Source organism: Penicillium bovifimosum (genome assembly GCF_028826915.1).
Source record: "Penicillium bovifimosum strain IBT 22155 chromosome Unknown utg000006l_segment0_segment0, whole genome shotgun sequence".
Classification (NCBI taxonomy): domain Eukaryota; kingdom Fungi; phylum Ascomycota; class Eurotiomycetes; order Eurotiales; family Aspergillaceae; genus Penicillium; species Penicillium bovifimosum.
Window position 1 is genome coordinate 1,651,217 of NW_026622715.1, and position 25,887 is coordinate 1,677,103.

Below are 25,887 nucleotides of genomic sequence, written 5' to 3' on the forward strand. Positions count from 1 at the left end.
AAAATGAACCACGTGCTTCGGTGAGACTCCGAATAGCTATTGTCCTCAATCAAGCAGTGTTCAATGGTCGATTGAGGCTATTCAAACAGAAAGAATGATCACAATGGCCAAGGCGGGGAGAAGCCCGGTCCCTGTGACAATACCAAACATACACGTTGCTGCTTATTGTTATGTGAAGCTCTTTGTCAATACCATACTAATACATAAATTTCACTTTGCCCCAATTAGTACTAGTTCCGGCGTCATCTGTGGTTCCCATTCAGAGCTTCGATATTGATTTTGCCCTTCCAATAGAATCTAGTCTGACTGCTTTCTTTGTTCTCGACTCCCCACTATCCGATTGACAATTTACCCATTGTCAATATCTTTGGCACTCTCTTATTGTGGCCAAAGCAGTCTCATAACATCTCCGAACTTTTAAATACCCCACGACGGCCCCTCCATCTTCCCTTCTCTCTCCAACACCCTCTTTTACTTCGAGCCTCTCACCAATTCATCATGTCCGAAAATACTGAAGCTTCGCCCGCTTCCGGCTCTCTGGCCGACCGCATCACCAAGCCTGATGAGTCGAAACCTACCGGTACGAATCGAGCCTACCGCCACCGTTGATCCCTCCAGTCGACCTCGACCGGCACCTCCGCGTTACCGGCTGATAGCTAATTGTTCTCTCTTATATATCACAGACGTCTCCGACAACACTGCCACCGATACGTCTAAGGATGGAGCTTCCGGTCCTGGGCAAGGCTCCGCGGAACTTGAGGAGCCCGACTACTCTGTCGCAGTCAAGCTGAGCGACTTGCAGGCGGACCCCAACAACCCCCTGTACTCTGTTAAGAGCTTCGAAGACTTGGGCCTGTAAGATATACCCAATTCCACACGCCTACACATGCTTACGCGGACACTGACCTACTCGTGCGTCAAAGAGATGAGCGCATTCGCAGGGGTCTTTCGACCATGAACTTCCGCAAGCCGTCCAAGGTTCAGGAGCGCGCTCTGCCTCTTTTGATGAGTAACCCGGCGAAGAATTTGATCGGTCAATCCCAGTCTGGTACTGGAAAGACCGCTGCTTTCGTCCTCAACGTGCTCAGTCGCCTCGATCTGTCAACCCCGGAGATGCAGAATTCGCCCCAGGCTCTCATCCTCGCCCCCACCCGTGAATTGGCCCGTCAGATCGTCGGCGTGATTCAGGTTATGGGACAGTTCCTCGACGGGCTTATCATTGGAACTGCTGTTCCCGCCGATTCCAATGCGCGCGTCTCGAAGATGGAATGCTCGGTGGTGGTTGGCACCCCTGGCACTGTTCAGGATTTGATCAAGAAGCGCGCCATGGTCCCTACCCGCTTGAAGGTGCTTGTGCTAGATGAAGCCGATAACATGCTTGACCAGCAAGGGTTGGGAGATCAGTGCATCCGGGCCAAGGCGTAAGTGATTATTGAGAACCCCGGAGAAATGGACATCAGCTAATGATCAATTTACATCAGCATGATTCCCCGCGATGTTCAGATTGTCCTGTTTTCGGCTACTTTCCCGACCCACGTCTACCGCTATGCGGTCAAGTTTGCTCCCGAGGCCAATGAGATCACCCTCCAGCACGAGGAATTGACTGTTGACGGTATCAAGCAACTTTACATGGATTGCGGTAGCGAAGAAGAGAAGTATCAGAACTTGGTTCAGCTTTACGGACTGCTTACTGTCGGATCCTCCATCATCTTCGTCCGGGTAAGTATCGTTTCAGCCTGAGATTTGAGTCTGGCTAATCCGTTCTGTAGACCCGTGCTTCTGCCCAGGAGATTGAAAAGCGCATGGTTGCCGAAGGCCACACTGTAGCATCGCTGACTGGTGGTGTGGAGGGATCCCAGCGTGATGCGGTTATTGATTCCTTCCGCAATGGTGACGCCAAGGTTCTCATTACTACCAACGTTCTCGCTCGTGGAATCGATGTTTCGACTGTTTCACTTGTTGTCAACTATGTGAGTTTCTTTCTCTGCCCAAATTCTTGATGGAAACTAATCCTATCCCCCAGGACGTCCCCGAGGAGTACTCTGGCGGCCAACGCACCAACACCCCCGACTTCCAGACCTACCTTCACCGTATCGGTCGTACCGGTCGCTTTGGCCGCATTGGCGTGGCTATCACATTTGTGTCCAACCGCACTGAGTGGGAGATGCTGCATAAGATCCAAGACCACTTCCAATGCACTATCGATCGTATCGATACCTCCGATTGGGACGAAGTGGAGGAGATGATCAAGAAGACCATCAAGAACACCCGTGCCCAGGCCGATTTTGTCCAGACGAACTAAGTCTTTTCCAAACGCGTTAATGTACATACATTGGCTTCTTGCTTTCAACCCAATACTCGGGATTGAACTTCTTTTCTCACGTTTCATGTCCTGAAGAGTGATGAACTCTCTTCTCTTTCTTGCTATGGGCCAATGGGGTTCTGAGGAGGATAATCGATACCTATTTGTGCGCATGGCTGCCCCGGCAGCTCTTTCTGTTCAATCGTGGCCGCAAATGCCAATCCGTACGGGTGGTAGGCTTCTATTCAAAATCTCGTTCAGAATTCAGACTCTATTGTTATTCATCTACACCATCACAAACGACACCTTCTCTCTATGATCAGCATGTAGTTGTCTTTGCCATCTCTCTTCACCCTGAGGGCTCGCCATCGGGCCCGTGTTCCGAATACGGAATCATTCTTGCATATATCACAACCTTGTCTTGGACATACTTGCATGCGTCTTCTCCCACATCCAACACGCCACTTCTTTGGTCATTCTAGAGTCGAGTCTGGAACTGTGTGACAGACACATCTTTTCGTATTAGACACGAAAACTTTCTTATACAACACGGATATGCCCTATCCCCAGAGAGCGCAGCCCAAGATGGTGACACCGAGTGAGAATGAGAGCAGCCGACGGCATCCGTGGAAGAAGTGATACCTATTTTCCACGGAGTCCGATAGTGGCGTTCATATATGCCATTATTGTAGGTACCTGAGGACCACGACTGATGGCCATAGCATTTAACCGTGTCCAATGTCTGAGTCAGGGCAGATCTACATGCTGTTTCGAACAACATGATATAGATATCGATAGATACCCTGTCCTCAGAATAGCCACTGGTTGAACGCAACCCCAAAGTCCATATTATTAAACAAATCCAGGCCATCGACTTCAATCATCGGATCAAAGTCAATGAGATCAGCGTTTCCGAGATCAGACTCCGGAACGACAGACTGCGGCTCCAAGACCTCATCGATAATTTTCGAGAAAACCTGACTAGCCCGTTGAAATAGAGCGTAATTGGCATTATCTGGGCGAACAATTGACTCCAGATGCGAGATAAAAACACTCAGATTGCGAATAAGCGCCGACCTCGACGCTTCATACAGGAACGGCTCGCCTGTGCGTCTTTGATGCTGTAGGGCTTTGATGAGGAGACTGGCACTTGGGAAGCCGTAAAGCAGGACCTAGATTCATTACGACATTAGTATGTGTTGGAGTACGTTTAATTTGGGTTGATAGGTGATAGGGTGGTATAGATACCGTCCATGTAAAATCCGGCCGGAGATCAACCATTTGTTCGCGCTGCGAGCCTAATGTCAGGACCGTTGATAAGATTCTGGCGCTCACGGAGATCAAGGCGGGATTTCCGCGTGGATTGTTCTTTCCGGCTATCAGGCGCTGAATGAGGAAGTCGTTGTATAGATATGCTAGATATGAGACGATCATCATGAGGCATACTGCTATGGGCAGGTTTCGATCCCAGCATTCAGGGCTGTAGCGTAGACAGGAGGGCAGAGATTCCCATGCTATGTGACATCGTCGCGAGATATCGCTGTGCGGTGTTAGTAGTTGGGCATAGGATGCAGCGGACCAAGTAAAGATACTTACTCAAGCATATTTTTCAACTCCGGCGTCACCCTCTGCAGAGAGACCTCGAGGATCTCGTCCCGGAATGTGCTGATGATGAACCTTACTCGGATCCAAGAGGATCGTTGGACGACTCCGTGAATACTCCACCCATTTTCGTCAATATCGTCGGGGGAGTAATTCAGCGCCGTGTCTGCGGTGGCGAGTGCCTCGTCGCTGATATCTAGGGGCAGGCGACAATCGGCGTATCGCCAGGGTATTCTTGGCGGTCTACCTAAAAACGTGGCGATGCTTTTGTCGAGCTGGTATGCTGCGGCAAATTGTCTGCGACGTGACTCTAGCAGGAATTCGGGTAAATCGTTCGAGGTCTTGATGTCGCGGTGGAGACCAAGTGCGAAAATGTCGGTGGATAGCTCGCCTAGTCTGTTCCAGCACGAGGGACCTGCAGAGGGTTAGGCAAAGCATTAATGGAAGGAGTTAGATAGGGCGAACTGACTTGAGTCGCCATTGACTAGATCAGATAGCAGGAGATTTTCATGTACCAGCCATATTGTCAGATCATTGAGCGGCGTAAGAATCTTGCAGATGTGCAGTGCAGCATCACTGGCTGCAAGCATTTTACGCGCATATTCAGACCGCGTAGTCCGGGCCTCATCGGACCTGTCACCAGCGACCCCTAGGTATCTCGCCCGACCCGTGAGAGCGCATAGCAGTCCAATGATCTCGAGGCGAATGGCTGGTCCCGTAAACAAAGTATGGAAGTCCCGCCCTTTTGTCGTAGGTGGAACTTCGAAGATCTCAGATGTGTTTTGAATTATGCGCACTGTCAGTGAGGATGTGAAATCATCGAAATTGTGGTCGGAGATGCTGTCTTTGCACATCTCTTTGACCGGGCCAAGGCTGTTGAGCACAAATGGCGCCGCGATAATCGCGCTTTGGCTGACTGCGTAAAACTCGCGGATTAAGGTCTCGGCTGTGGCGAAGTCGCTTAGTGTTAATAGAACTTCGGAGATCTTGTGGACCCAGTACGGTGGTAGGACTCTTTGTGTAGATACGATATCCAGACCCAGACCGCCGCCTGCGCCCAAGTCGACATCTTCGGTCAGTGGCGATACGAAGCTCGTTGGGCCGAAATACCCAGCTAGCAGTGGCTGGGTACGAGATGCGGTACGAGATGCGGTGTGCTCGGAGGAGCTTTCTTCTCCTGCGTTTGACACGTTGAGATCGGCTGTCTCATTCAAATTCGCATTCGCATTCCTGGCAGACAGTAATCATGAGATTCTGATATGTGTGAAGACATAGCTACGGGAGTATATTGGGGAGGACGACAATTCGGCCATTGGGAACTCGACCATCCACAAAAGGTCTAGAATGACCTCAAGACAGGGCGGGCATTTAGCGTTTAACGCACCTTGTTGATGGGGCTCGATCAAAAGGGACTCCCTCCGCCAACGGAAAAATACGGCGTCCTTTGACCCGCGTCAAGGGCGCAGGATGATAGAAACATCGCGAGGAAATGCCACGATCTCGGCAGCGAGAGCATACGGGTAATGCATGATCACAGCGTACTTTGTCTCGGCGACATGGCTCGCAGGAGGCCGGTTTGCCATTCCGACGACGCGAGGTACTGGCATGAAAGGTTAACAGGCTGCATTGAAACCGTCAAACCGAGCAGGAATCGGTCACCTCATATGGAAAACACACAGAGCCTTTATGCACTTATGCACCGATGCTGTGGCCCTCTCTTGTACGTGTCACCGTGTGACAAGACTCTTGGAAGGCAAACACAGGGAAGATCGGTGTTCGCTACTCCGACCAGTTAAATCGAACGCCGAAGAACTCCGGTGGAAACCGGTGGGGAACTGATCGTCCTGGAGCGGAGCAACGGTGTAAACGCCGTAAACGGTAGAGTGAGAATTGAGTCCATGACTACAGACAAGGGGAAGGTCACTATTGTTAGTGACCGCTAGTTCCTGCATAGATTTGTAAAGAATACTACGTCAACTTATAATCAAAGCCAAGGCCATTTCGCCCCCAGAGATCCAAACAAACCCAGATAAGCTGATAACGTGCGGAGGAGATAACCTACATGGGGGTCACATGGTTGATGATGTACACCCCCTTCCCTTTCCCCCTCTCTCTCTTCTTTTCTTTTATTCTTCATAGATTCTCTTTTCGAGATTTATTCTTCTTTTCTTACTGTGAAGCTCCTCTTCGTTAGTAACCATGTTGAAAACAGAACCCGTTACCACCGTTCTTCCGGTGCCCGCCGAACAATCACCAGAGACTCCCACATCTCCCACTCATACTCATAAATTCAGCAAGCACATCATCGTAAGGAGGATCAACGCTAGGCTGAGCCTTGCACATAATGCTAATATCAATTGTAGTTGACCACATATCCAGGCCAGAGCGGCATCGAACCCGTTCCTCTAGAGTGGGGCGCTCCCGATGCCAAGTCCCGGGGTCCAGTGATTGTCTCGCGAAGTGGGAACCTCGTCAAGCGCCGAAATGCCATCGGTGCCCACGGCGGTAGTTACAGCATCTACAATGCGTTGGCAATTGCTGCTGGCGACCTGGACGCGAATTTCCGACCGGATTTCCGCAACTCCGAGCCGACTTTCAATTTCCCCTGGCAGCCAACCTGGGCAGACAAGACCAAGATCGTCTCTATGGATCCTTATGGTCATGATATCGTCAACCAGTTCAAAGAAGAGCTGGAGGCTGGCTGGGATATCCGTCCGACCATGGCTGTCACTCGTGCTAACATGAAGCTCGCAGAGATCGCCGACGATGTGAAGAATGGCCTCCTCGAGGTGGATGGGAATATCCTTGTTGACTCCTCCGGCGAGGTTCGTGTCACCAAGGTAGCCGTAGAGCCTGTCTGGTATCTCCCCGGTGTGGCAGACCGATTTGGCGTTGACGAGGGAACCCTTCGTCGGACTTTGTTCGAGCACACCGGTGGAAGCTATCCGGAGCTTATCACTCGGCCCGACCTCAAGACCTTCTTGCCCCCAATTGGCGGTCTAACTGTGTACATCTTCGGTCCACCAGAACGTGTCTCGGATCCGAACGTCAAGTTGGCCCTGCGTGTGCACGATGAGTGTAATGGTAGTGATGTCTTCCAGTCGGATATCTGTACCTGTCGACCATACCTTGCGTTCGGAATCCGCGAGGCAATCCGTGAGGCACAGAACGGGGGTAGTGGTGTGGTCATCTACTTCCGCAAGGAAGGCAGAGCACTCGGAGAGGTGGTGAAGTATCTGGTATACAATGCGCGCAAGCGTGGAGGCGACACCGCCGATAAATACTTCACTCGCACGGAGAACATTGCCGGTGTTCGAGATGTAAGTATTATAATGACTCGCTGTGGCTAGCAACTACTGACTCTCTTCTCTGCAGATGCGATTCCAAGCTCTCATGCCCGATATCCTCCACTGGCTCGGCATCACCAAGATCGACCGCATGCTGTCAATGTCCAACATGAAGCACGATGCCATCGTGGGCTCTGGTATCAAGATCCTCGAGCGTATTCCTATTCCGGATGAGATGATTCCCAGTGACTCTAGGGTCGAGATCGATGCCAAGATTCAGTCGGGATATTTCACCACCGGCAAGCAGCTCACGGACGAAGAATTGAAACAAGTTCGTGGACGCGGCTGGGAGAAGTGGGAAGACATTGCTGTAAGTTGAGACCTTGGATATGTGTTGCACTCCCATCACTAACCAGCCTTGCAGCACTAAATTTTCATTTGATGTTTTTTGTCAGGCAAGAAGTCGGACTCGTCAGTAGGAGTTCTGGTAAATCCCTGGTTATTTAGTCACTGTGGTGTATGTTTTTTACGCATCTCTTTCGGTGTCATCATTCGAATTTATATGCATGGTTATGACAGAAGATGAAATGCGAAAAAGAGATCTCCTCATTATCAACAAGTTTCAGGTCCTGGTTGAATATAACTCTACTTACTGCTATTCCTAGCACATACGACCATAGGGTGTGGAAAACAAGGCTTCCCATCCGCTCAGCCGTACATAAGGCCATTACTCTACGCAGCCAATTTTTGAGGCGCCCTGAAAATAAAAATGGCGAAAAAAAGTTCTTAAGGTGAGTGTGGGTGATATGGGTGACTACCGACTCCTACATGCATATGCCTCCGGATCATAAATTTGAGCTTAACAATCACACAAGTTGAGATTAGCAAGAAATAAGAATCAACCTGAATTCGCCTCCAAGCGAACCTGACTCTGTTTAAGCGGGGACTTGACTTCGGAACATCGATGCGCACTAAACGTGGTCCCGCGGGCCCTCGACCAATGAAGCCATCACGAACTCCTGTTGTCGGCGCAATAACGTACATTCTGGGCCTTAGCGTTTTTATGTGGCCGAAATGCGAGATGGCCCGCAGATGTGTCCCATCACGCTGACCAACTTCGAGATTTAACAGCCAGGGTTATCATGACTTTGTCATGGGGACTCAGTATATGTATCCCCTTTTGCCGTGGGAATTGAGTCCACAGATCCCACATTGAACGATACTATGTAGCCTGAGGTTGTGCCACGAAAATCTGGCATCTGCGACTATTTGTCTCTTCGGTTTCAATTCATTGCCACGACGGTTGAGTTTAAGCTTCTTTGAAGGAAAAAATTATCGATATGGAGTCCTGGTTCCAGTACCGCCGTCTGCGCCGGGAAGCAGAGGAAGACTTGGCCAACAGTCAAGCCAAGTCGGTGCGCACTAGTACCTCGTCGCCGTCTCTGGGATCAGACCCGGAGGCGACAGCAGCAGAGAAGTCAGCCCCCTTCAACGATGCTCCCCTTGTACCCGGTGTGGAGGTTTCTCGACTAGGAGACAACGGCGAGGTTGTCTTTTTGGTTGGGTGGAAGGAAAACGATCCAAGTAACCCGCTCAACTGGTCTCTGCTTCGCAAGTGGATGGTCATGTTGACCTGCTGTCTGGTTGCCATCGCCATGACAGTCCCCTCCTCGGTGGAGGGTGCGACTCAAGACGCCTTCGATGCGCACTTCGGTGTTAACTCCATGGCTGGAAGAATCATCGAAAGGTATCTTTCTCATTGGAATCGGCGTTGGCTCTCTATTCGCCGGTCCATTTTCCGAGACCTTCGGTCGCAATGTGGTCTACTTCACCGCACTAATCCTCGTAATTCTGTTCGTGATGGCAAAAGCTCTGGCACCAAACTATGGCGCAGCCCTCACCTTCCGCTTCCTGTGTGCTCTATTCGCCGCTGCCCCAATGACAGTAGCTGGCGGAACCGTCGGCGACATCTGGCAACCATTACAGATCCCCTTCGGCCTGCCCCTCGTCACCATTGCCGCCTACTCGGGCCCGATCCTGGGCCCCGTGATCGGCGCCTACACGCCGGAGATCGGCTACGTGTGGGCCGATTGGATCTCGATGATCATTGCCGGCGTCGCTCTGGTCGTCGTCAATGTCGCCCAGCCTGAGACCTTCAGCCCTGTTCTTTTGGAATGGCGAGCGAAGCACCTCCGCGAACTGACTGGTGATATCCGGTACCGCGCTGCCCATGTGTCTACCTCAGCAAACTCATTAGGCCCGCGTCTGCTCACCAACGTCTCCCGGCCCTTCGTCATGATCTGGACTGAGCCTATCATTCTCATCTTCAGTTTCTACCTGGGTCCTTCTCTACTTCGTGCTGTTCACCTTCCTCAACGGCTACCCCTTCATCTTTGCCAATGTGTACGGTATCAGCACTAGCTTGACCTTCGTCATCTTCGTCGCCATGATTCCCGGCGTCATCGTTGCTCTGGCTATGATTCCTCCTCTGTACAGCATGACCAAGAAGGCCGCAAGACAGGCCAAGGCTGAGGGTCAGGCTTTGCAGCCCGAGGTATCGCTCTACTGGGCCATGGCAGGTGCATCTATCATGATGCCGCTTTCTCTCTTCTGGATGGCCTGGACCTGCTACGTAAGTTCCTCAGATGCACTCATATGCACCATCTTCACATAATATTTACTAACATTACCTTCCAGGCCGACGTCAGTATCTGGTCCCCGATCGTGGCCTCCGGCGTCTTCGGCTGGGCCCTTGTTTGCATTTTCACGACGACATACATGTACATCATCTTCGTGTACCTGCAGTATGCTGCTTCGGCACTTGGATTCATGACTTTCGCGCGATACGTCGTCGCTGGTGCTCTCAGCCCTGCGTCTGTCCAGATGTACGAGAACATTGGTCCCCATTGGTCGGTGACTATTGTTGCTGTTCTGGCTACTCTCATGGCGCCTGTTCCGTATGCGCTTTACAAGTATGGCCACAAGGTTCGTGCCATGAGCAAGAATGCGGTCAACAAGGCGTAGGCAGATTTTTGTTTGAGGCTTGTATTTACCTGTGAGATTGTACTGTATTCCGCGGAATTGAAGTGCCGAGCCGTTTTTGGATCACAAACATACAAATCGCACAGACCCCGGAGATCCACCCGGAGATCCACCGGGAGATACACGCGGGAGGGTCAAAGCGGGCCTAGGACTCGTGACGTCCCGAAGTCAAATGCTGCTAGCGTAATCTAGCTTAGAGCAAGCAATCCGAAAGGGCAGGTTTAGCGTGCCAATAATTCGGCTGAATTCTTGGATCATGTGATAAGGTCTGAGACTCAGGAGTCAGGGGCCACGGCACTGAGGCAAGGACACGTTAGAGACGTGAAGCAGGAACATAACTCTGTTGATAACTATTTCTAAGAGAGAGTGACAGCCTGACAGGATTCAAATTTCAAGGAAAACAGGAAACATAGGAGAGGCGTGGACGGGACATCACATAGGGCTAAGCCTATCTCCATCAGCTAGCCGCCATAACGAGACCAAGGTGGCCACGATCCATATTTGGTGCCATCCCATTAATCACATCGGCCGTGAAATTCTTCAGATCCAGAACACGGTGAATTCGGACAATCTTCATGATCGCTTCATCAACCCTGTTATCAGTACGCGAAGAACCGGCGGGAGCAGCAGCTCCCACTTCGCTGCCAGGTCCTTCCTTATCCAAGGCCAAGGTGGAAAGGCAGCCACCTTCTTCCACCTTAGCGATAACCTTGGTGCAGAAGTCAACTGATCGGGCGACTTCCTCCTTGGTGAGTCTCCCACCGACTTCAACGGTGCCTTGGATGACTACGTATGTACCATGTTAGAGAGAGGGGGGACCAGGAACATTACTAAGCTGGGGAAATTGGGCAAACATACCTGGCTTGAAATGTTCAAATGCGTTGTCGAATCCAGGTTCGTCGATATCGTTCAAGATGTTCTGCTCACGACCGTAGATCTGCTCAAGAGAGCTGGTCACGACTAGCAGGAAGCGGGTATAACCCTCAGCAACCTTGTTTGAGTGCCAGGACACAGCGCTTTCCTCGCTGCAATTGCCTCTCAGCGATGCACAGATGGTAATAGCTGCCGAGAGCCCACTGTTCATGGCAAGATGGACACCGGACGAGAAGAGCGGGTCAATAAAGCAGCCGGCATCGCCGGCAACACGGAGATGGGAGCTCGCGTATTCAGTTGCACTGTACGACCAGTCGGATGCGGTCTTGAGGTTGCGTGATGTCTCGTGTGCATTCTCAAGGAGCTTTGCAATGCCCGGGGTTTCATTGAAGAGAATGTGTCGGTAGAAGTCCCATGTGCCTGTTGCTCCGCAGGCCTTCTTTTTGGCAGCAACGCGGTCTTGCTTCATGGTAATCCCAACCGAAACGGTGCCATCGTGCAACGGGATGTACCAGGCCCAGCCGCTTCCATCTGATATATTCGATTAGTCGGCTGTGTTCCCTAGAGAAGTCCAAATCACGCGGTACTTACCATCAATTGCCTCAAAGAATGGGTCACCCTTGCCAGGGCCGTGAACGGCCGCTGACTCCCAGTATCCCCAAGTCGCAATGCTCTTGAGCCCTTGGTTGTACTTGCGGTTCTTCATGTATTTGGTACTTACTACACCCGCCCGTCCCGATGCATCGACGAGGTACTTGAATCGAATGGTTCCTGAAGCACCCTCTTGCGACCAGGAGGCAGAAACTGGTCGGCCTAAGCCCTTGTCTTCACCACCCTCGAGATCCCTATGCTGGGGCTCAAACTCAACTGCCGTTACCTTCGTCTTGTCAAAGGTTTTGGCACCGCTTTCTCCTGCATGCTCAAAGAGAATCATATCTGCTTCGGAGCGAACCACGTTCCATGCGTGATTTCCAGCCCCACCGGCCGCAAGGAAATCGGTGACTGCGCTTCAGAGTAAGCTTTGCGTTCATTTGAGAGAAGAGTCAGATAGCTGGTAGGCTTACATCCGGGTTTCCTGGAGTTGAATTTGAAGGTAGCTCCATTCTGTTTGACAGGTCAATTCAAGTGACCTATATTAGGAAAAGCTATGGAAATGGCAGTTCATACCTTGTGTAGAAATCCGTGTTTCTCGAACTTTTCGTAACAATCGATGTACTCAAGGAAGTATTTAGACGATGGTAGCAGACTCTCGCCAATATGGTATCTATATTGTTTGTTAGAGTGCAAACGAGCGGCAGAAGGTGGTTTTCTTTTGCTCTCTCTCTCACCTAGGGAAGGAGTCTGCCTCCAGCAACACAGTGTCAATACCCTCGCGGGCCAGCACGGAAGCTGTATACGAGCCAGCTGGCCCACCCCCGACGACCAATACTGTGCAAGTCTCCGGAATCGACATGTCTAATGGCTGACTCAGGCTGAAAGTGTATCAAATGTTACACAGGTTGTCACTGCATGATCATGCTTCATGCACGACATTTTTAAATGTTCTGCTTCTGCGAGACCATATCGCCAGCAAGCCGCACAAGAGCCGCAGTCGCGAAGGCTTGGTGCCTACTCTGCGGGACGCGGCGGACGCCGCGCGAGGTTAACTTAGCGGCAAAGCTAATCTGTCGAATTCGTGGGGGGCGTGGGTAGAGGGAACTGCCGCGGCGCCGCCATACCTAGTGCCCGTAGGCTCTGCGCTGTGAGTGATGACTCGTGGGGGCGTGAGTAGAGGGCACTGCCGCGGCGCCATACCTCCAGTAGACTGCGCTGTGAGTGATGACTCGTCAAAAGGTGCCAAGGACAAGTTGATGTTCTGTAGGGCGGCAAAGAAAGGCCACGTTGAACAATTCAGGCCTATGTGTTTCAGTGTGCACCTTCGGCGGTAGAGCTAATCATTCTGGTGATAGCTTCAATTCTTCGGCGGTATGGGCACTGATTGGATATTTTTTTCTTATGGGCCTTGCAAGTAGTCCGTTATAGGGCCTATTATGTAGTGACATAGGCCACTAACAAAAATACATACATCCTCCGATTTCTGAGTGTATCCGATCGCATCTTCTCTACCAACCAGTGTTTACAAGAGTCTCATACTTTTTCAACTTCCAAAATGACCGGTCCCATCAACGCAAACGGAGCTTCCGACCCGTATAGGCTGAACAGAGATGTACTGGCGTCTACACGCCTCAATCTCCAGCATTACATCTGGAAAGAGAGCATGGGATATGTCCTCCATCCTTCTATCAAGCTTCCCGATTCCGACGTATTCATTGCCGATATAGGCACTGGTACTGGGTAAGGATCCCCCTGCATTTGTATGTATACATGCATGCAGGCTAACCACATCGGCAGGATTTGGCTCCACGACTTGTCCCGTCAATTTCCCAACGCACAGTTCCACGGATTCGACATTTCGGAAGAGCAATACCCAGCTCCAGGCTTCCTGCCGTCGAACGTGCGTCTTAGCTATCTCGATATCTTGAAAGAGATTCCATCTGAATACGTGGGGAAATATGACGTTGTCCATGCGCGACTGCTTGTGCAGGTGGTCAACCAAGCCGGTGGAGACCCTCGACCTGTTATTCAGAATCTTCTGAAACTACTTAGTATGTTGCATGGGACTCCCCAATACAATGACCTCAGGCTGACAGCAATGTAAAGAGCCCGGTGGCTACCTCCAATGGGAGGAACCCAACGACGACGCCGGCAATCGAAAGCTAGTGAAAGCCGACCCTTCGAACTCGACCGAGCACACGGAAAAGCTACTCGCAGGGCTCAATGCGAGATTCCAAAGCAAGTCTGCGTAAGTCGCTATTCATCGTTCGCGTTGTTTGGCTGTTGCTAATATGGTGTGTAGTTGGTCTGCCAATCTCGCAGAAACCTTTACCGAACAAGGATTGCAAAACGTCCAGAAACAGGAATTTGAGACTGGCGATTATGTCCTGGTCCTTGATCAGATGAACTATCTCAACCTATTCCAGGAATTGATCACCAAGTTGCCTGGTGATGTGAAGGAAGAGCTCCTTGCTTTGCACAGCAAGGCTATCGTTGAGTCAAGAAAGGGCGTGGCGTGGAAGGTTCGACGGTTTACTTTCGTGGGCCAGAAGCAATAGATACTTTTCCTTGGGTAGTCTGATGGTCAATCATGGCTGCAACATACAATCAATTGTTCTCTGATAAATTTCGTGTCGTGCTGTTGTAAATTCCAGCGAGGTGAAGATCATTAGGCCATACTCCGTACAGTATTTGTCGAAACGTGGTCGCTCCTTGCCAAGACAGGCCATGTGATCGCACTTGCTGCTGCGGAACGGCACTAGTATGTTCCGGAGAGACAAGTGGAAGAAAATCTCCATCCCAAGATAGCTCAACACAGACCAACTCATGGACAGCATATCTTCCAAGACACCAGATACTACTAGACCTCGACAGTATGATCTTTTACGCGGGTGATGAAAGACATCAAGACAAGGGCAACCAATACTGTCCAATCTAATATATGATAACTGAAGATAAATATGATCGAAGAAAAGAAGAAAATGAATAACAGGACGGACAGCGAAGTGTTGACCTCGACTTCACTGCTTCCAGCATGAAAAACACAACATGCTCCATCCAAGTTGAATCAACTCAAGCGGTATCGCTATCGCTCCACCCTCACCGACAGTTACATTCCCAACTCCTTAAGGAAAGTTCTTGTCGCCATTCCACCCAAGCACCCAATATACCAGTCCAAGGCCACTCTCGCCTCCTCATCCGTAAACGCCCTTCCATCATATCCAAACCGGATCATGTATTCACCCTTTGTGGCAGTCCTGACGACCTCCAACTGAATGGCGTAATTGAAGAACATAGTATTCTTACTCATCTTCATAACGATCCAGCGCATAGGATCCTGCTTGGTTGGCGCGGCCTCAAAGGGCTGGAAGCAAAAGAGACACTTGGCGGCCGACGTAGAGCGATCACGTCCTAGGGCATTGTAGATTTCGCCAAGCGATACGAGCCCATTTTCCGTTGAGGTCCAGAAAGCCGCTTGTGTCTCTTTGAGTAATGACTCGATGGGCTGGTCTTCGGCTAGATGGCCGAGGAAAGGTAGGAAGTTTGCACAGTTCCCATCAATGAGTTGGGGATTGTCCAGGGGTACGTTGCGTCCAGTGATCAGATTGTCGTAGATGACATCGTGGGTCCCGGTGATGTGTGCCAATAAAAGAGAAAAGGCAGTCTGGAAGACAATTGGAACGGTGACACCACTGGAACTGGCAAGATCGTCAATGCCAACAGAAGTGCTGACTTTGGCCATCTCGGTTTTTGAGATCTGAGGGTGGGCCACATGGGAAGGGAAATCAAAGGTTTTGTCTTCGAGTAGATGCACCCAGTAATCAAGCTGAGGTTTTTTTGGCGTCGAAAGAATATGGCCAATAAAGTCCTTGAAGGGTGTATGCTTCGGAATCGCCAAGTCTTTGTTCAGGGCTTTGAACTGGTCATCAAATATGTGTAAAAGTGTTCCGTCATACGAAGCATGATCGAGCTTGATGACAAGGTGCTTGGTGCCATCTCCCGTGTTGACAAGACATGTGTATCTGACAAACGGCTTACTCGGGTCAAAGAGTTCTTCCCACTCCGCTGCCAATATTTGTTGCTTCTCCTCTTCGGTATCGAATGACTTGTACCGTAGGTTGAGTGTTGGAGACTTGAGCACAACTTGGAGAGCCGTCTGCACGTTGCCTTCTTCGGCGTATACATACAAAGCACGCAAGATCTGGCTGTTTTGCGTGAGTTGGGTCGTGAGTTGTATCCAGCGATCGAAGTCAAAGTCATTGGGCAGCTCTCTAACGGCCATGAGTTGCCAGAACTGCTGTTGTTTTTTCCCTTGAGTCAAGAATTCAATCTGGCCAGGACTGCAAGGGTAAATGTCTTCAATTTCGTCTTTCGGAACGCCAATCTGGGACAGTCGCTTCCACACTGCGTCAGATGCCTCGTACTGAATCTGCTGCGTAACCAACGTAGTATCTGGTTCGATGCTTTCCTCCAGTAATGCTGCTTGTTGCCTCAATGTATTGTTTGACAAGATATCGCTGACTTTGGTCTCGTACCCTTGCCGACGGAGCATGCTGACAAGGTTCAGAGCAGAGATGGAGTCTCCACCCAAAGCATGGAACGAGGAATTGGCGTGGATCTGGTCTGTCGATGTTCCAAAAAGCTCCGACCACATTGCCTGTAGCTTGAGCTCCGTCTCGGTGGTGATGACTGATTTCACTTCCTTGGGTAGGTATTGTTTGAGTAAATCGTCAGCCATACCTTCAACCAGAGCTTGCAAACGCTTCCTGTCGACTTTTCCAGCAACTGAGAATGGGAACTTGTTCACAGGGAGCCAAATAGTGGGAATCATGTAGCTCGGTATAGTGGTGAGTTGGCCCTTGAGCTGATCAAAATCAAGCAGTTGTCCAGGGGGCAGAAGCAGGTCTGTTTCCGACCTCGCTTCCCTTGTTTCTCCAACAGATTTCGAATAAAATGCAACAAGTTGTTTTTTCTTCAAAACCGTTGGGCAGATGACAATGCACGCATCAAACATGCTGGTTCTCATGACAACACTTTCAATCTCGCCCAATTCAATTCGGTAACCGTTGATCTTGACTTGGTCATCTTTGCGTCCGAACAATTCAATATCACCATTGGGTAATATCCTTGCAAGATCTCCAGTGCGATAGACCCTTCCCTCGGGCCTGTCAACAAATGCGCGCTCCGTGGCGTCAGGGCGTTTCAAGTACCCCCTCGCCACCTGCGGACCCGAGAGGCAAAGCTCACCGACGCTGCCATTAGGCACTGCGTCCATTGTCTCGGGATCAAGGACCAGGGCAGTGACGCTCTTGAAAGGTCTACCGACATTACGCAGATTCATCTCTGGATGAACAGGCGTGGTAGTGATAGAAATGGTTGCCTCAGTCGGTCCGTATGCGTTATAGATCTTCACGCGCGGCATCCATGCGGCCAACACCTGCGGAGTGATGGCTTCTCCTCCGGTGATCAGAATCTCAAAAGTCGGAACTTCCGCCGGATTGATGAGTGCGGTCATCGAAGGTGTCATATTGGCTCGGTTGACCTGCATTGAATTGATCAATCCGGTGAGGTTGGATGCGATAACGCTCTGTGGAGCAACACACAGTGTACATCCACTGGAGAGCGCTGTGAACAGCGTGTCAAGAGAACCGTCAAAGGTATAGTTTGGAACCCATAAAAACCTGTGCGAAATCTCTGTCTTCGTTGCTTCATTGATTGCCTGGGCCGCCACTGAGACACCCCCGTGCGTCAAAAGCGTTCCCTTCGGCTTTCCAGTGCTGCCAGAGGTGTAGATAACATATGCGAGGCTGTCGGGCGTCAGGCCGGGCACATCATGTCTCTCGATTGGCATGGTATCCCATTCCAGATCATCGAGCACAATGACTTCGAAGGCAGCCTCCGCAAAGAAAGCGGCGTTGGCTCGATCTGCGATAGCAATTTTGCCTTCCAAGTCATCGAGAATTCCCAAGTTTCTTTCCCGGGGGTTCTCTGGTCCGAGAGGCAAGAAGGCACCGCCAGCGACTAGGATTCCAAACTCGGCCACGACGGTGTTGATAGACTTTTCAAACATGATGGGAACAATTTGCTCAAGTTGGATACCCTTAGCTCTCAATAAGCCAGCGAGTTGATTGGCCTTGATAGCCAATCCAGCGTATGTGATCTGATTCCCTGACGCATCTTGCACGGCTATCTTAGCTGGATGAGATGCAGCCATCCTCTGAAATGCTGCATGTGCCAATTCGAGATGCTCTCTGCTCGGTGTCTGAAGTCGGTCCCCTTCATCGGACCCAACCAAGACGTTCTCCGCTTGGTTTTGTAGGCCCTCCATGAGCTTGGAATGAGGATCCTCGGATACAAGATCACCTGCGGATTCCAGATCGCCTGCGGATTCGGTTATTGGTTGCACCAAATTCCAATGTCCGATTTCCGTAAGTGGCGCAGATGATGCTGATTCCAGAACAATCGCAACCGTGTCAACAAGAGCCTGGGCGAATTCTCTATCAAGCGAAGAGACCAAAGTCACGCAATCCATACTTTCTTTGTTGATCTCAATCTTGACATTTTCAACTGAACCAAGGTTCTTCTCTGACAGCAACGCTAATCCTCCAGCCGGCCGAGACACGGGGGGTTTGATCAAGAAGTTCACCATGGATCCCACGAGGTCTTTTGGTTGTCCGGTTGTTTTGAGTATGCGGCGTAACCCGTACTGAGCATTCTTCGCGATACCCCAGAGATTGTCTTGCACACTCTTCAGATGAGCTTTGAAAGATTGCGCTTTGTTGACTTTGACTCTGAGTGGAGCAATCATGAGAGTAGGCCCAGTCATCTCAAGGATACCTGGAACTGGGGCATCTCGCCCGGACAGTGTGACACCAAAGACGACATCATCAGTAGAGCCAGCAATAGACAGAACAACCGACCAAGCAGCATACAACAGCACACTTGGTGTAATGCCGAGCTTGGAAGCGATACTTTGGAAATCGAAGTTGAGGTTGGCTGTGACTGCGCTCTCAGGACTTCCAGAGGGCCCAAGTGGACTAGGCTTGGCTCCATCGAGATAATTGCTCCAAAATGCCGCCATGGCATTATCGTCATATTGCTGCAAATGCTCGACATAACGTCTATATGAAGGTCGCTGAATTGGTTGAGTTCCAAGTAAGAGAGATGTGAGATCTTGCGAAAAGAATTCGTTGGACCAGTAATCGAAGAGAGCATGATGAGTGGTGAGGACTAGAATGTTCCCCGGCAGGACAGTTGCCCTCCACCAAAGATCGCCAGGATACATCAGATCTGATGCTCCGTGTTCCATAAAATCTCTGACATTCAATGTAGAGGCTCCCCACGGCAGTTCCACGGCCTTCTTGACCACCTGTAGAAATGACACCCCTTTTGCGACGAAGGTTGTCCGAAGAAGAGCATGAGACTTTGCCAGGGAGTCCAGTGACGCTTTCACCAAAGCCACATCATGTCCTTCAAAGCTGTAAGAACGGCTATAGATGTAGCTGTTGTCACCCATGACCGTGTTTGCGATGGCTGCTTCTTGGAAAGGTGTGACTGGATAAGCGTCTTCGATCTCTGAAAGTTCGATGTTCAGATCTGCCGAGGAAAGAGGTTCACGAAGAAGTGCAAATGGAGTTGATCGATCTACCATGCTGATCCCTTCGTCTAGCTTCTCGGCAAGGCGAGCAACAGCAGAGAGCGAGGTGCCAAGAATAATCTCATCGACCTTCAAGTTTAGAGAATGCTCAGATCGAAGCCTTGACACAACCTGGATGGCTTCAAGCGATGTGCCGCCCAACGAAACGAATGAGTCACCCAGGGAAATATCTGACTCTGGCATTGACAAAAGCTCTGCCCAGAGCTTTCTCACTATATGCTCGTCCTGAGTGAGTGCGCTGGCATCTGTTTCGGTCTTGGAACGATGCGGCAATAACTGTCCTGAATCGCGCAGGCGCTCAACAATAACTCGGACCGCTTGCATATCAATCTTGCCATTGGCATTGCGTGGCATTGCAGGAATGGAGACCCAGAAACTCGGTACCATGTAAGAAGGTATTCTCGATTGGAGGAATGAGCGAAGACTTTCGACAAGAGGATCCCACTCGCACTCAGTACGACTGACAATGACACCGACAAGAAGCATCTTCCCTTTCACAGAAACCGGAACCACTGCGGATTGTTCAACATCCTCATGCGCTTGGATCACCGAGTTCGGCTCGCCGGGATCAATTCTCTGTCCATTGATTTTGACTTGGAAATCGATCCGTCCCAGCATTTCTATGGACCCGTCGGCGTGACGAACCGCCATGTCGCCTGTCCGGTAGAGTCTGCCATGGCCAAATGGGTTGTCGATAAAGCGCTTATTTGTTTCTTCTGGGAGATTCAAATACCCTCTCGCAAGCTGTGCGCCTCCAAGACATAACTCGCCAGGGACGAGTAGAGGTGAGAGCTTGACGGTTCCAGGGATGAGAATGTATGATGTCGTTGTGTCAGAAGGTTGTCCAATATTCCGAGGATTGGAATCACTTGATAATCTGCAACGCCAATTGAGTTGTGTGCATTCGCTGAGGCCGTAGGACGAAAAGAGCTCCACTCGATGTGCCCATCTCTGGATCACAGTCGAACTGACCATCTCACCACCCAGCACTAGTCGTTGGAGAAGGGGCACTTCATCAGGTGAGACCAGTGTTGCGGTTGTTGAGGTCATATCAATTGAGTTGATTTGCATGGTGTTGATTGTCGTCGCCAAATGCACTGTGATATTCTCCTTGGAGGCCAGGCACAGACAGCCACCTACACTCAGAGTCGCCCAAATCGATCTCTGCGCCGCTGAAAAGACAGGGTTATAGAAGAGCAGTTGACGGAGATTTGCAATCCTGGGGAAAGCCTTCAGGCCATTGAACGCGGCTTGGTGCTCAAGCTGTACTGCCTTGGGGTTCCCACTAGAACCGGATGTGTAGATGATGTATGCAAGGTCACTAACACGCTGATCCGTCACGAGGTCACCTTCATCATAGCCCGTTGACTGCGCGAGTAGATCACCGACGTTGAACTCCTTATAAAACTCGCCTGCTGTGTTGTCGTCCACCAAGATGAAATCCGCCTGAACGTCCTTGATGATGTAGGACCGGCGCGCTGCTCCGGCATTCGGATCCAAAATAACGTACGCAGCACCGGCTTTCAAGATGGCCAATAGTGCGACAATGAAGTTGACTGATGTGTGCATATGTACCGGTACAATGGGAGCTCCCAATGATCGTATCCGTCGGGCTAATTGATTTGACAGAGCGTTTAGCTTTGAAAACTTGAGTGGTTGATCCTGTTCAAACTGCACTGCCTCGGCATCCGGTGTTAGTTTAGCTTGTTGTTCGATCAGGCGATGCATCAAGCCGCTGTTGTTTGCATATTCTTGAAGTAGTTGCTTCTCCGTTGGTGACGTGATCTGGAACTCCGAGATGTTTGAGTGATGATAGCTGTCCATCGTCTCTTGCAGTGTAGACGCGACATGGTCCAGTAGCACGCGAATGTCCCTCTCGGGAACGGTCGAGTTGTGCCATAGACTGAATTTGAGGCTTGTTGAGATACGGATATTGAGGACGAGCGGAAAGAATTCATCTCCAGCGTCAACGGCTTCTTGGCCATTCCCTGGCAAGCTGATGGAAATTTTGACCTGGGGATCGTGTGCCGAGGCTTTCGCAAGGATGTTTTTGTAACCAATGTGTGCATGGGAGGACGCTTCAGTGCTAACCGTTCCAACGTGGCGAATCCACGATAGAACCTCCATATCCTGGGGAAGCTGGAGAACCAGAGGAAAGTCGTGGTCTAGCACTCCGATCTCTTCATCTTGACCGGGGTTTGGGCGATCCCGGTCAGCCACGGCGAAAACGGTTGTGCGCTGGCCATCTGCCATATGACGCGCAGATACGATAGCCCATACGCCATAAAACACATGGTGAAGACAAACATTGTACTTCTTGCAGAACCAAAGAGTAGCCTCAAACAGCGCATCGGGAATAGTGAGTGTCGACTTGCAGCGAGGCTGTTGGTATTCGATGGGAAAGCATGGTAAACGCCGTTGGGGTCCGGCTTGGTGAAAGAGCTCTTCCCAGTACTCATTTGCGATATCGACGTCATTCAACGCCTCCACGTGTACATTGAGAAGCTTGCCCTGGGGAGGCTCTTCACCACTACCAGCATACGAAATCATGATCAATTAGACGATATTGCTGTTACTCAAAGACAGTTTGATGGCTCGTTTCTGAAACGTGTTGTCAGCGTCTATAGACACACCTAAGCTCTGCTCATCTATTGCTACTAACCCGTCCAACTACACTTGGCCCATTTGGAAGCCCATTGGTCATTATGCCTTGAGATACCCAGCCAATGGCTGTTCGGCAATAATTGAGAAACCGCGGCGCACCGAGGCATCGACCAGCGAGCGCAACCGCCAGCGAGCGCGACGCGGCGCGAGGCGCTCGGAAGTCGATGCCTGGCGGGCCGCGGCAAAGCTAGAAAATAGTATCTGGATTGCGAAAGAGGCCCATGCTGTGCTGGCGGCCCGCGGGAGAGCTAAGTAAAACGAAGTAAGCCGGTTTACCATTGTGCTGTCGAGCGGTTGCCTTAGTGCCTGGCAAATAAGTGGGGTATTTACCTTTTTGCAACCCTAGCCCTACTTTCCTAAAAGAGGATAATAGAAACGACGCATATTATATTGTAGTTGGACAGTATATAACTAGCAGTTTTCTTTTGTGTTATCCATGTGGGATGAATGGATACAGCCACTACACTATCTAGCTTCCCCATGCAAGGCCTTCACTGTTCAGTGCACCGGGAGTTTGTTTATGTCCTCCCCAAAAACTCTCTCCGCAACGAATCACTCAGGCAGGTGCCGCAGGAGTCACAAAAAGCCTATTCCTCTTCAGCAGAAGGCTCAGCACGACGACCAACGCCCCAGCTGTAATGACCAAGGCGTATGTGCTGCTTAGTGCAGAGACGATGACCTCCAACACCCGCTGCCGTTCCTCATCTGACATGTCGTCGAAAAGTGCAGACCCCATTCCAATGATAGCCTGCTGAATCTCCGCAGTGGGCGTATTTGGTAAGATGGCCTTGATTCCATCCTCGCTTTTGTTGAGGAATACAGCATTGGCAATGGCGAGGGCTAAAGTGATGCCGGTGATTTGACCAGTTGAGATGAAACCAATGGATGAAGGAATCTGTTCAGGTTTGACCACTGCCTGGCCAACTGAGAATGATGCCTGAACGAATAGACCAACTCCAATGCCGATGAGGATGGTATATCCATATATTTTGGAGATGGAGGTCGCTATATCCACCGTATACATGAGTGCACCACCAATAACGATTAGGATGCCTCCAGCGAGGTACCAAGGCATGTAGTACCCCACCTTAGACAGGAATGCGCCATTCGAAATGGTGGCAAAGATCATTAACATGATAAAGGGTAGAAGTCGAACGCCAGACTGAAGCGCTCCATCTCCACGAGTAAACTGGAAATAGAGAGGCGTCATGTAGATGGGGAGGAAGATAGCCGTTCCACCAGCTGCAGTCACGGCGAACAAGATCAAGACGGTGCGGCTTTTAAAGAATTCGACGGGCATGATGCGGCGTGCGGGGGTGGTAAAGATGGCATAGGCCTGTTGCACACCAAACAGGATGAACAACACTCCAGAGCAGCAAAAGAGGCCAATGATCCTGCCCGAGTTCCATGGGTACATGACACCACCGAATGATACAGCCATGACTCCCGAGAAGAATGCACCAATCAGCAGGATGGTTCCGACGCCGTCAAGCTCACGAGCACGGTTCACAAAGCTGGTTCCGCGGCGCGGGTCCTTGTTGGGCAACATGAATAGGTAGACGGGGGCACAAAGGGCACCAACACAGAGATTGATGTAGAATGACCAGCGCCAGGTCGCAGATGAGTCCGTGAATGCGCCACCGATGATTGGACCCAGGACTGTTCCGATACCCCAGACCAGGCCCGCCCCGCCGACGTACATCGGACGTTCTTGGATGGTGGTGGTGACGGCTAGTTGAGTCATGAGTCCAACGTACATTCCGGCGCCAGAGACGCCACAAATGGCTCGACCCACGATCAAGGTGTTCATGTTTGGAGCAGCGCCGCAGACAGCTGAACCAACCTCAAAGACGAAGATGGTAGCGATGTAGGTCCATTTGGTATTGAATTGAGAAAAGATTTTGCCCCATATCAAATTTGTCCCCGCGGCGCCAAAGAGAAAGGCGACACTGACCCATGAAAGCCTGTCCACAGATTTGAATTGCTCGACAATTGCGGGTTGGACGTTCGCGACGATGGTCTGGTCGAGGGCGAATAGGAATTGCGAGCTGTAAATGGCTAGCACAACGACAACCCATTTCCAACCTCCGATCTCGCGCGCTTCCTGCTGATGTGAGGGCTCTAGGTCGGCTTGCTTTTCGGCATCGTTCATGACTGGTGCAACGGTTGTGCTCTCGTCGCTGTGGCTTGGGTCGGTGTCAAGTGTGTGATCATTTGGGAATTTCTCGGAATCTGTTGCAGGCCCCATAGTTTCAATGCCTTGTCCTGTTGTCTGGCAGAAGAGGCTATACACAAGCGTGTTTTGTTATAGTTAAAGCTTGAATGAATCACTTCCACAAAGATATGAAGAGAAAGGTTTTGTTGCCCAACGACATACACAAAAAAGCATGACAAATGTGAAGAGTCAAGGAGACAACGAGATTACCAAGCACTTCCAAAACCCCTATAGGACTCCAATGTGAAGACCATGGCATTTGACAATATTTGCTGCTCAACAAAGAAAGGCCGATATATCAGGTTTAGCGTAGCCGCCCACAGGTGGAGGGAACCAATAGGGGGAGTCCGATCTGCGCGGGATAGCCCCACATAGCATCCAACCGGGTGGTCTCCGTAACTAGTCCAAAGTCAGCTTAGCGTTACCGCGCAGTTTGTGTAGACTTGGTGCTCAAAACGGCTTAGCCTTACCGCGCATGTCTACAGGAGATGTTTGCTTCAGGGGACATCCAATGATCTCCAATAACGAATCAGTTAACTACATAGATAAGTCAAGTTAAGCATCATGCAATTCGCTCAGCTACACGGAGTATTCACGGATAACCTGACCAACCGTCATTCCTCATTCACTGTGCAAGGTCATCGATAACACGGAAAATCGTCACCTAACTGTCTCATCATGTCCGACGCAACAGAAGCAACAGCCGCGCCTGCGAAGGCTCTGATTGATGGAATCGATATGTTCAACCCAGACGCCACCCATGAAAGAAATGCAGAGATCTTGAAGAATTTCTCCATCAAACGCAATGTCTTCAATTTATTTGCCAGATCACCAGGTCTATTCCCGCCCATCATCAGCCTTTTGACCGCTTTGCTGGACGGCCATACGCGCACCATTCAGATCCTGGACTACCAACTCGTCGTTCTTCGCATGACGGGGACTGTTGGCGCCGAATACTTGTTTGGCATCAATGAGCCTGTTTCGAGGGTCAACGGCATGGGCGATGAAAAGATTGACACGCTTCGCAAAGGCTTGAAGTCGGAGGAGCTCTTCGCAATGGGAATCTGGTCTGAGCGGCAGCAATGTATCATCACCTTGGTGGATGAGTCCATCGCAACATGGACCAATACCGAGGAAACCATCCAATGGGCTCGATCGTTGATGAGTGATGATGAGGTGGTAGAGCTCTATATTGTTTTAGGGTTCTATTCCATGATTGCTCGCATGACAAAGGGTCTGAGGGTTCAGAAGGATGCTCCCATCGCTGGTCTGGGGCAGGCTATTGTGCAGAATATCACCAAGAATGCAGCCGATACCGAGGATGCAAAGCCGGAATTAGCAGCTTCAGGCTGAGCACAGGCGAATCTCAAATGCCTAGTCGAACATTTTTCATGCATAGAAGAAATAGAAGAAAGATCGAAGGCGTGTAAAAGAATTCCGACAGCAAAAATGTATTCAAAGTACCATCAAAAGTAGATTGCGGCGCGAAGCGACACTAGGCGACGCTTATTAGTTAGTTAGGTCACGCTTCGGGCTAACTAATTAATAGCAGTCGGCTACCGTCAACTTCCACTTATACCAACCCCCTCCATTAGTCCCATCCCTTGTTGCCCACTCTCATGATCCATCCTTGAATGCAACAATTCTTCGA

The 25,887-nt window shown here is 50.6% G+C and overlaps 10 protein-coding genes across 10 annotated transcripts; 5 read left to right on the forward strand and 5 right to left on the reverse strand.

Annotated features, from left to right (window-relative positions):
- Positions 1-94: 94 nt before the first annotated feature.
- On the forward strand, positions 95-2,302 carry dbp5 (ATP-dependent RNA helicase DBP5; the record flags this gene model as incomplete). Its single annotated transcript, XM_056669015.1, has 7 exons — positions 95-184; positions 394-580; positions 684-855; positions 924-1,421; positions 1,482-1,719; positions 1,770-1,970; positions 2,024-2,302. 7 exons carry the CDS (start codon positions 95-97, stop codon positions 2,300-2,302), a joined length of 1,665 nt encoding a protein of 554 aa, XP_056518845.1.
- An 809-nt stretch (positions 2,303-3,111) lies between these two features.
- On the reverse strand, positions 3,112-5,443 carry N7515_008272 (fungal specific transcription factor domain-containing protein; the record flags this gene model as incomplete). The annotated part of the gene is made up of 5 exons (XM_056669016.1): positions 3,112-3,474; positions 3,551-3,842; positions 3,899-4,319; positions 4,374-5,134; positions 5,289-5,443. Coding segments are annotated over 5 exons (1,992 nt in total), but the record flags the coding sequence as incomplete, so codon positions are not given.
- Positions 5,444-6,103: 660 nt separating this feature from the next.
- On the forward strand, positions 6,104-7,621 carry N7515_008273 (putative GTP cyclohydrolase II; the record flags this gene model as incomplete). Its single annotated transcript, XM_056669017.1, has 4 exons — positions 6,104-6,211; positions 6,268-7,224; positions 7,280-7,561; positions 7,616-7,621. The coding sequence occupies 4 exons, from the start codon at positions 6,104-6,106 to the stop codon at positions 7,619-7,621; spliced, it is 1,353 nt and encodes a 450-aa protein (XP_056518847.1).
- Positions 7,622-8,531: 910 nt separating this feature from the next.
- On the forward strand, positions 8,532-10,215 carry N7515_008274 (Major facilitator superfamily domain general substrate transporter; the record flags this gene model as incomplete). Its single annotated transcript, XM_056669018.1, has 4 exons — positions 8,532-8,871; positions 8,939-9,454; positions 9,522-9,823; positions 9,889-10,215. 4 exons carry the CDS (start codon positions 8,532-8,534, stop codon positions 10,213-10,215), a joined length of 1,485 nt encoding a protein of 494 aa, XP_056518848.1.
- A 475-nt stretch (positions 10,216-10,690) lies between these two features.
- N7515_008275 (NAD(P)/FAD-dependent oxidoreductase) lies at positions 10,691-12,559 on the reverse strand (the record flags this gene model as incomplete). Its single annotated transcript, XM_056669019.1, has 6 exons — positions 10,691-11,019; positions 11,092-11,637; positions 11,698-12,108; positions 12,171-12,210; positions 12,274-12,370; positions 12,435-12,559. 6 exons carry the CDS (start codon positions 12,557-12,559, stop codon positions 10,691-10,693), a joined length of 1,548 nt encoding a protein of 515 aa, XP_056518849.1.
- A 696-nt stretch (positions 12,560-13,255) lies between these two features.
- On the forward strand, positions 13,256-14,258 carry N7515_008276 (class I SAM-dependent methyltransferase; the record flags this gene model as incomplete). Its single annotated transcript, XM_056669020.1, has 4 exons — positions 13,256-13,440; positions 13,498-13,723; positions 13,797-13,948; positions 14,003-14,258. The coding sequence occupies 4 exons, from the start codon at positions 13,256-13,258 to the stop codon at positions 14,256-14,258; spliced, it is 819 nt and encodes a 272-aa protein (XP_056518850.1).
- Positions 14,259-14,809: 551 nt separating this feature from the next.
- Positions 14,810-21,907, reverse strand: nrps7 (putative nonribosomal peptide synthase; the record flags this gene model as incomplete). The annotated part of the gene is made up of 1 exon (XM_056669021.1): positions 14,810-21,907. One exon carries the CDS (start codon positions 21,905-21,907, stop codon positions 14,810-14,812), a length of 7,098 nt encoding a protein of 2,365 aa, XP_056518851.1.
- Positions 21,908-22,060: 153 nt separating this feature from the next.
- N7515_008278 (uncharacterized protein) lies at positions 22,061-22,300 on the reverse strand (the record flags this gene model as incomplete). Its single annotated transcript, XM_056669022.1, has 1 exon — positions 22,061-22,300. One exon carries the CDS (start codon positions 22,298-22,300, stop codon positions 22,061-22,063), a length of 240 nt encoding a protein of 79 aa, XP_056518852.1.
- A 277-nt stretch (positions 22,301-22,577) lies between these two features.
- On the reverse strand, positions 22,578-24,269 carry N7515_008279 (putative MFS drug efflux transporter; the record flags this gene model as incomplete). The annotated part of the gene is made up of 1 exon (XM_056669023.1): positions 22,578-24,269. The coding sequence occupies one exon, from the start codon at positions 24,267-24,269 to the stop codon at positions 22,578-22,580; it is 1,692 nt and encodes a 563-aa protein (XP_056518853.1).
- Positions 24,270-24,914: 645 nt separating this feature from the next.
- Positions 24,915-25,589, forward strand: N7515_008280 (uncharacterized protein; the record flags this gene model as incomplete). Its single annotated transcript, XM_056669024.1, has 1 exon — positions 24,915-25,589. One exon carries the CDS (start codon positions 24,915-24,917, stop codon positions 25,587-25,589), a length of 675 nt encoding a protein of 224 aa, XP_056518854.1.
- Positions 25,590-25,887: the final 298 nt, after the last annotated feature.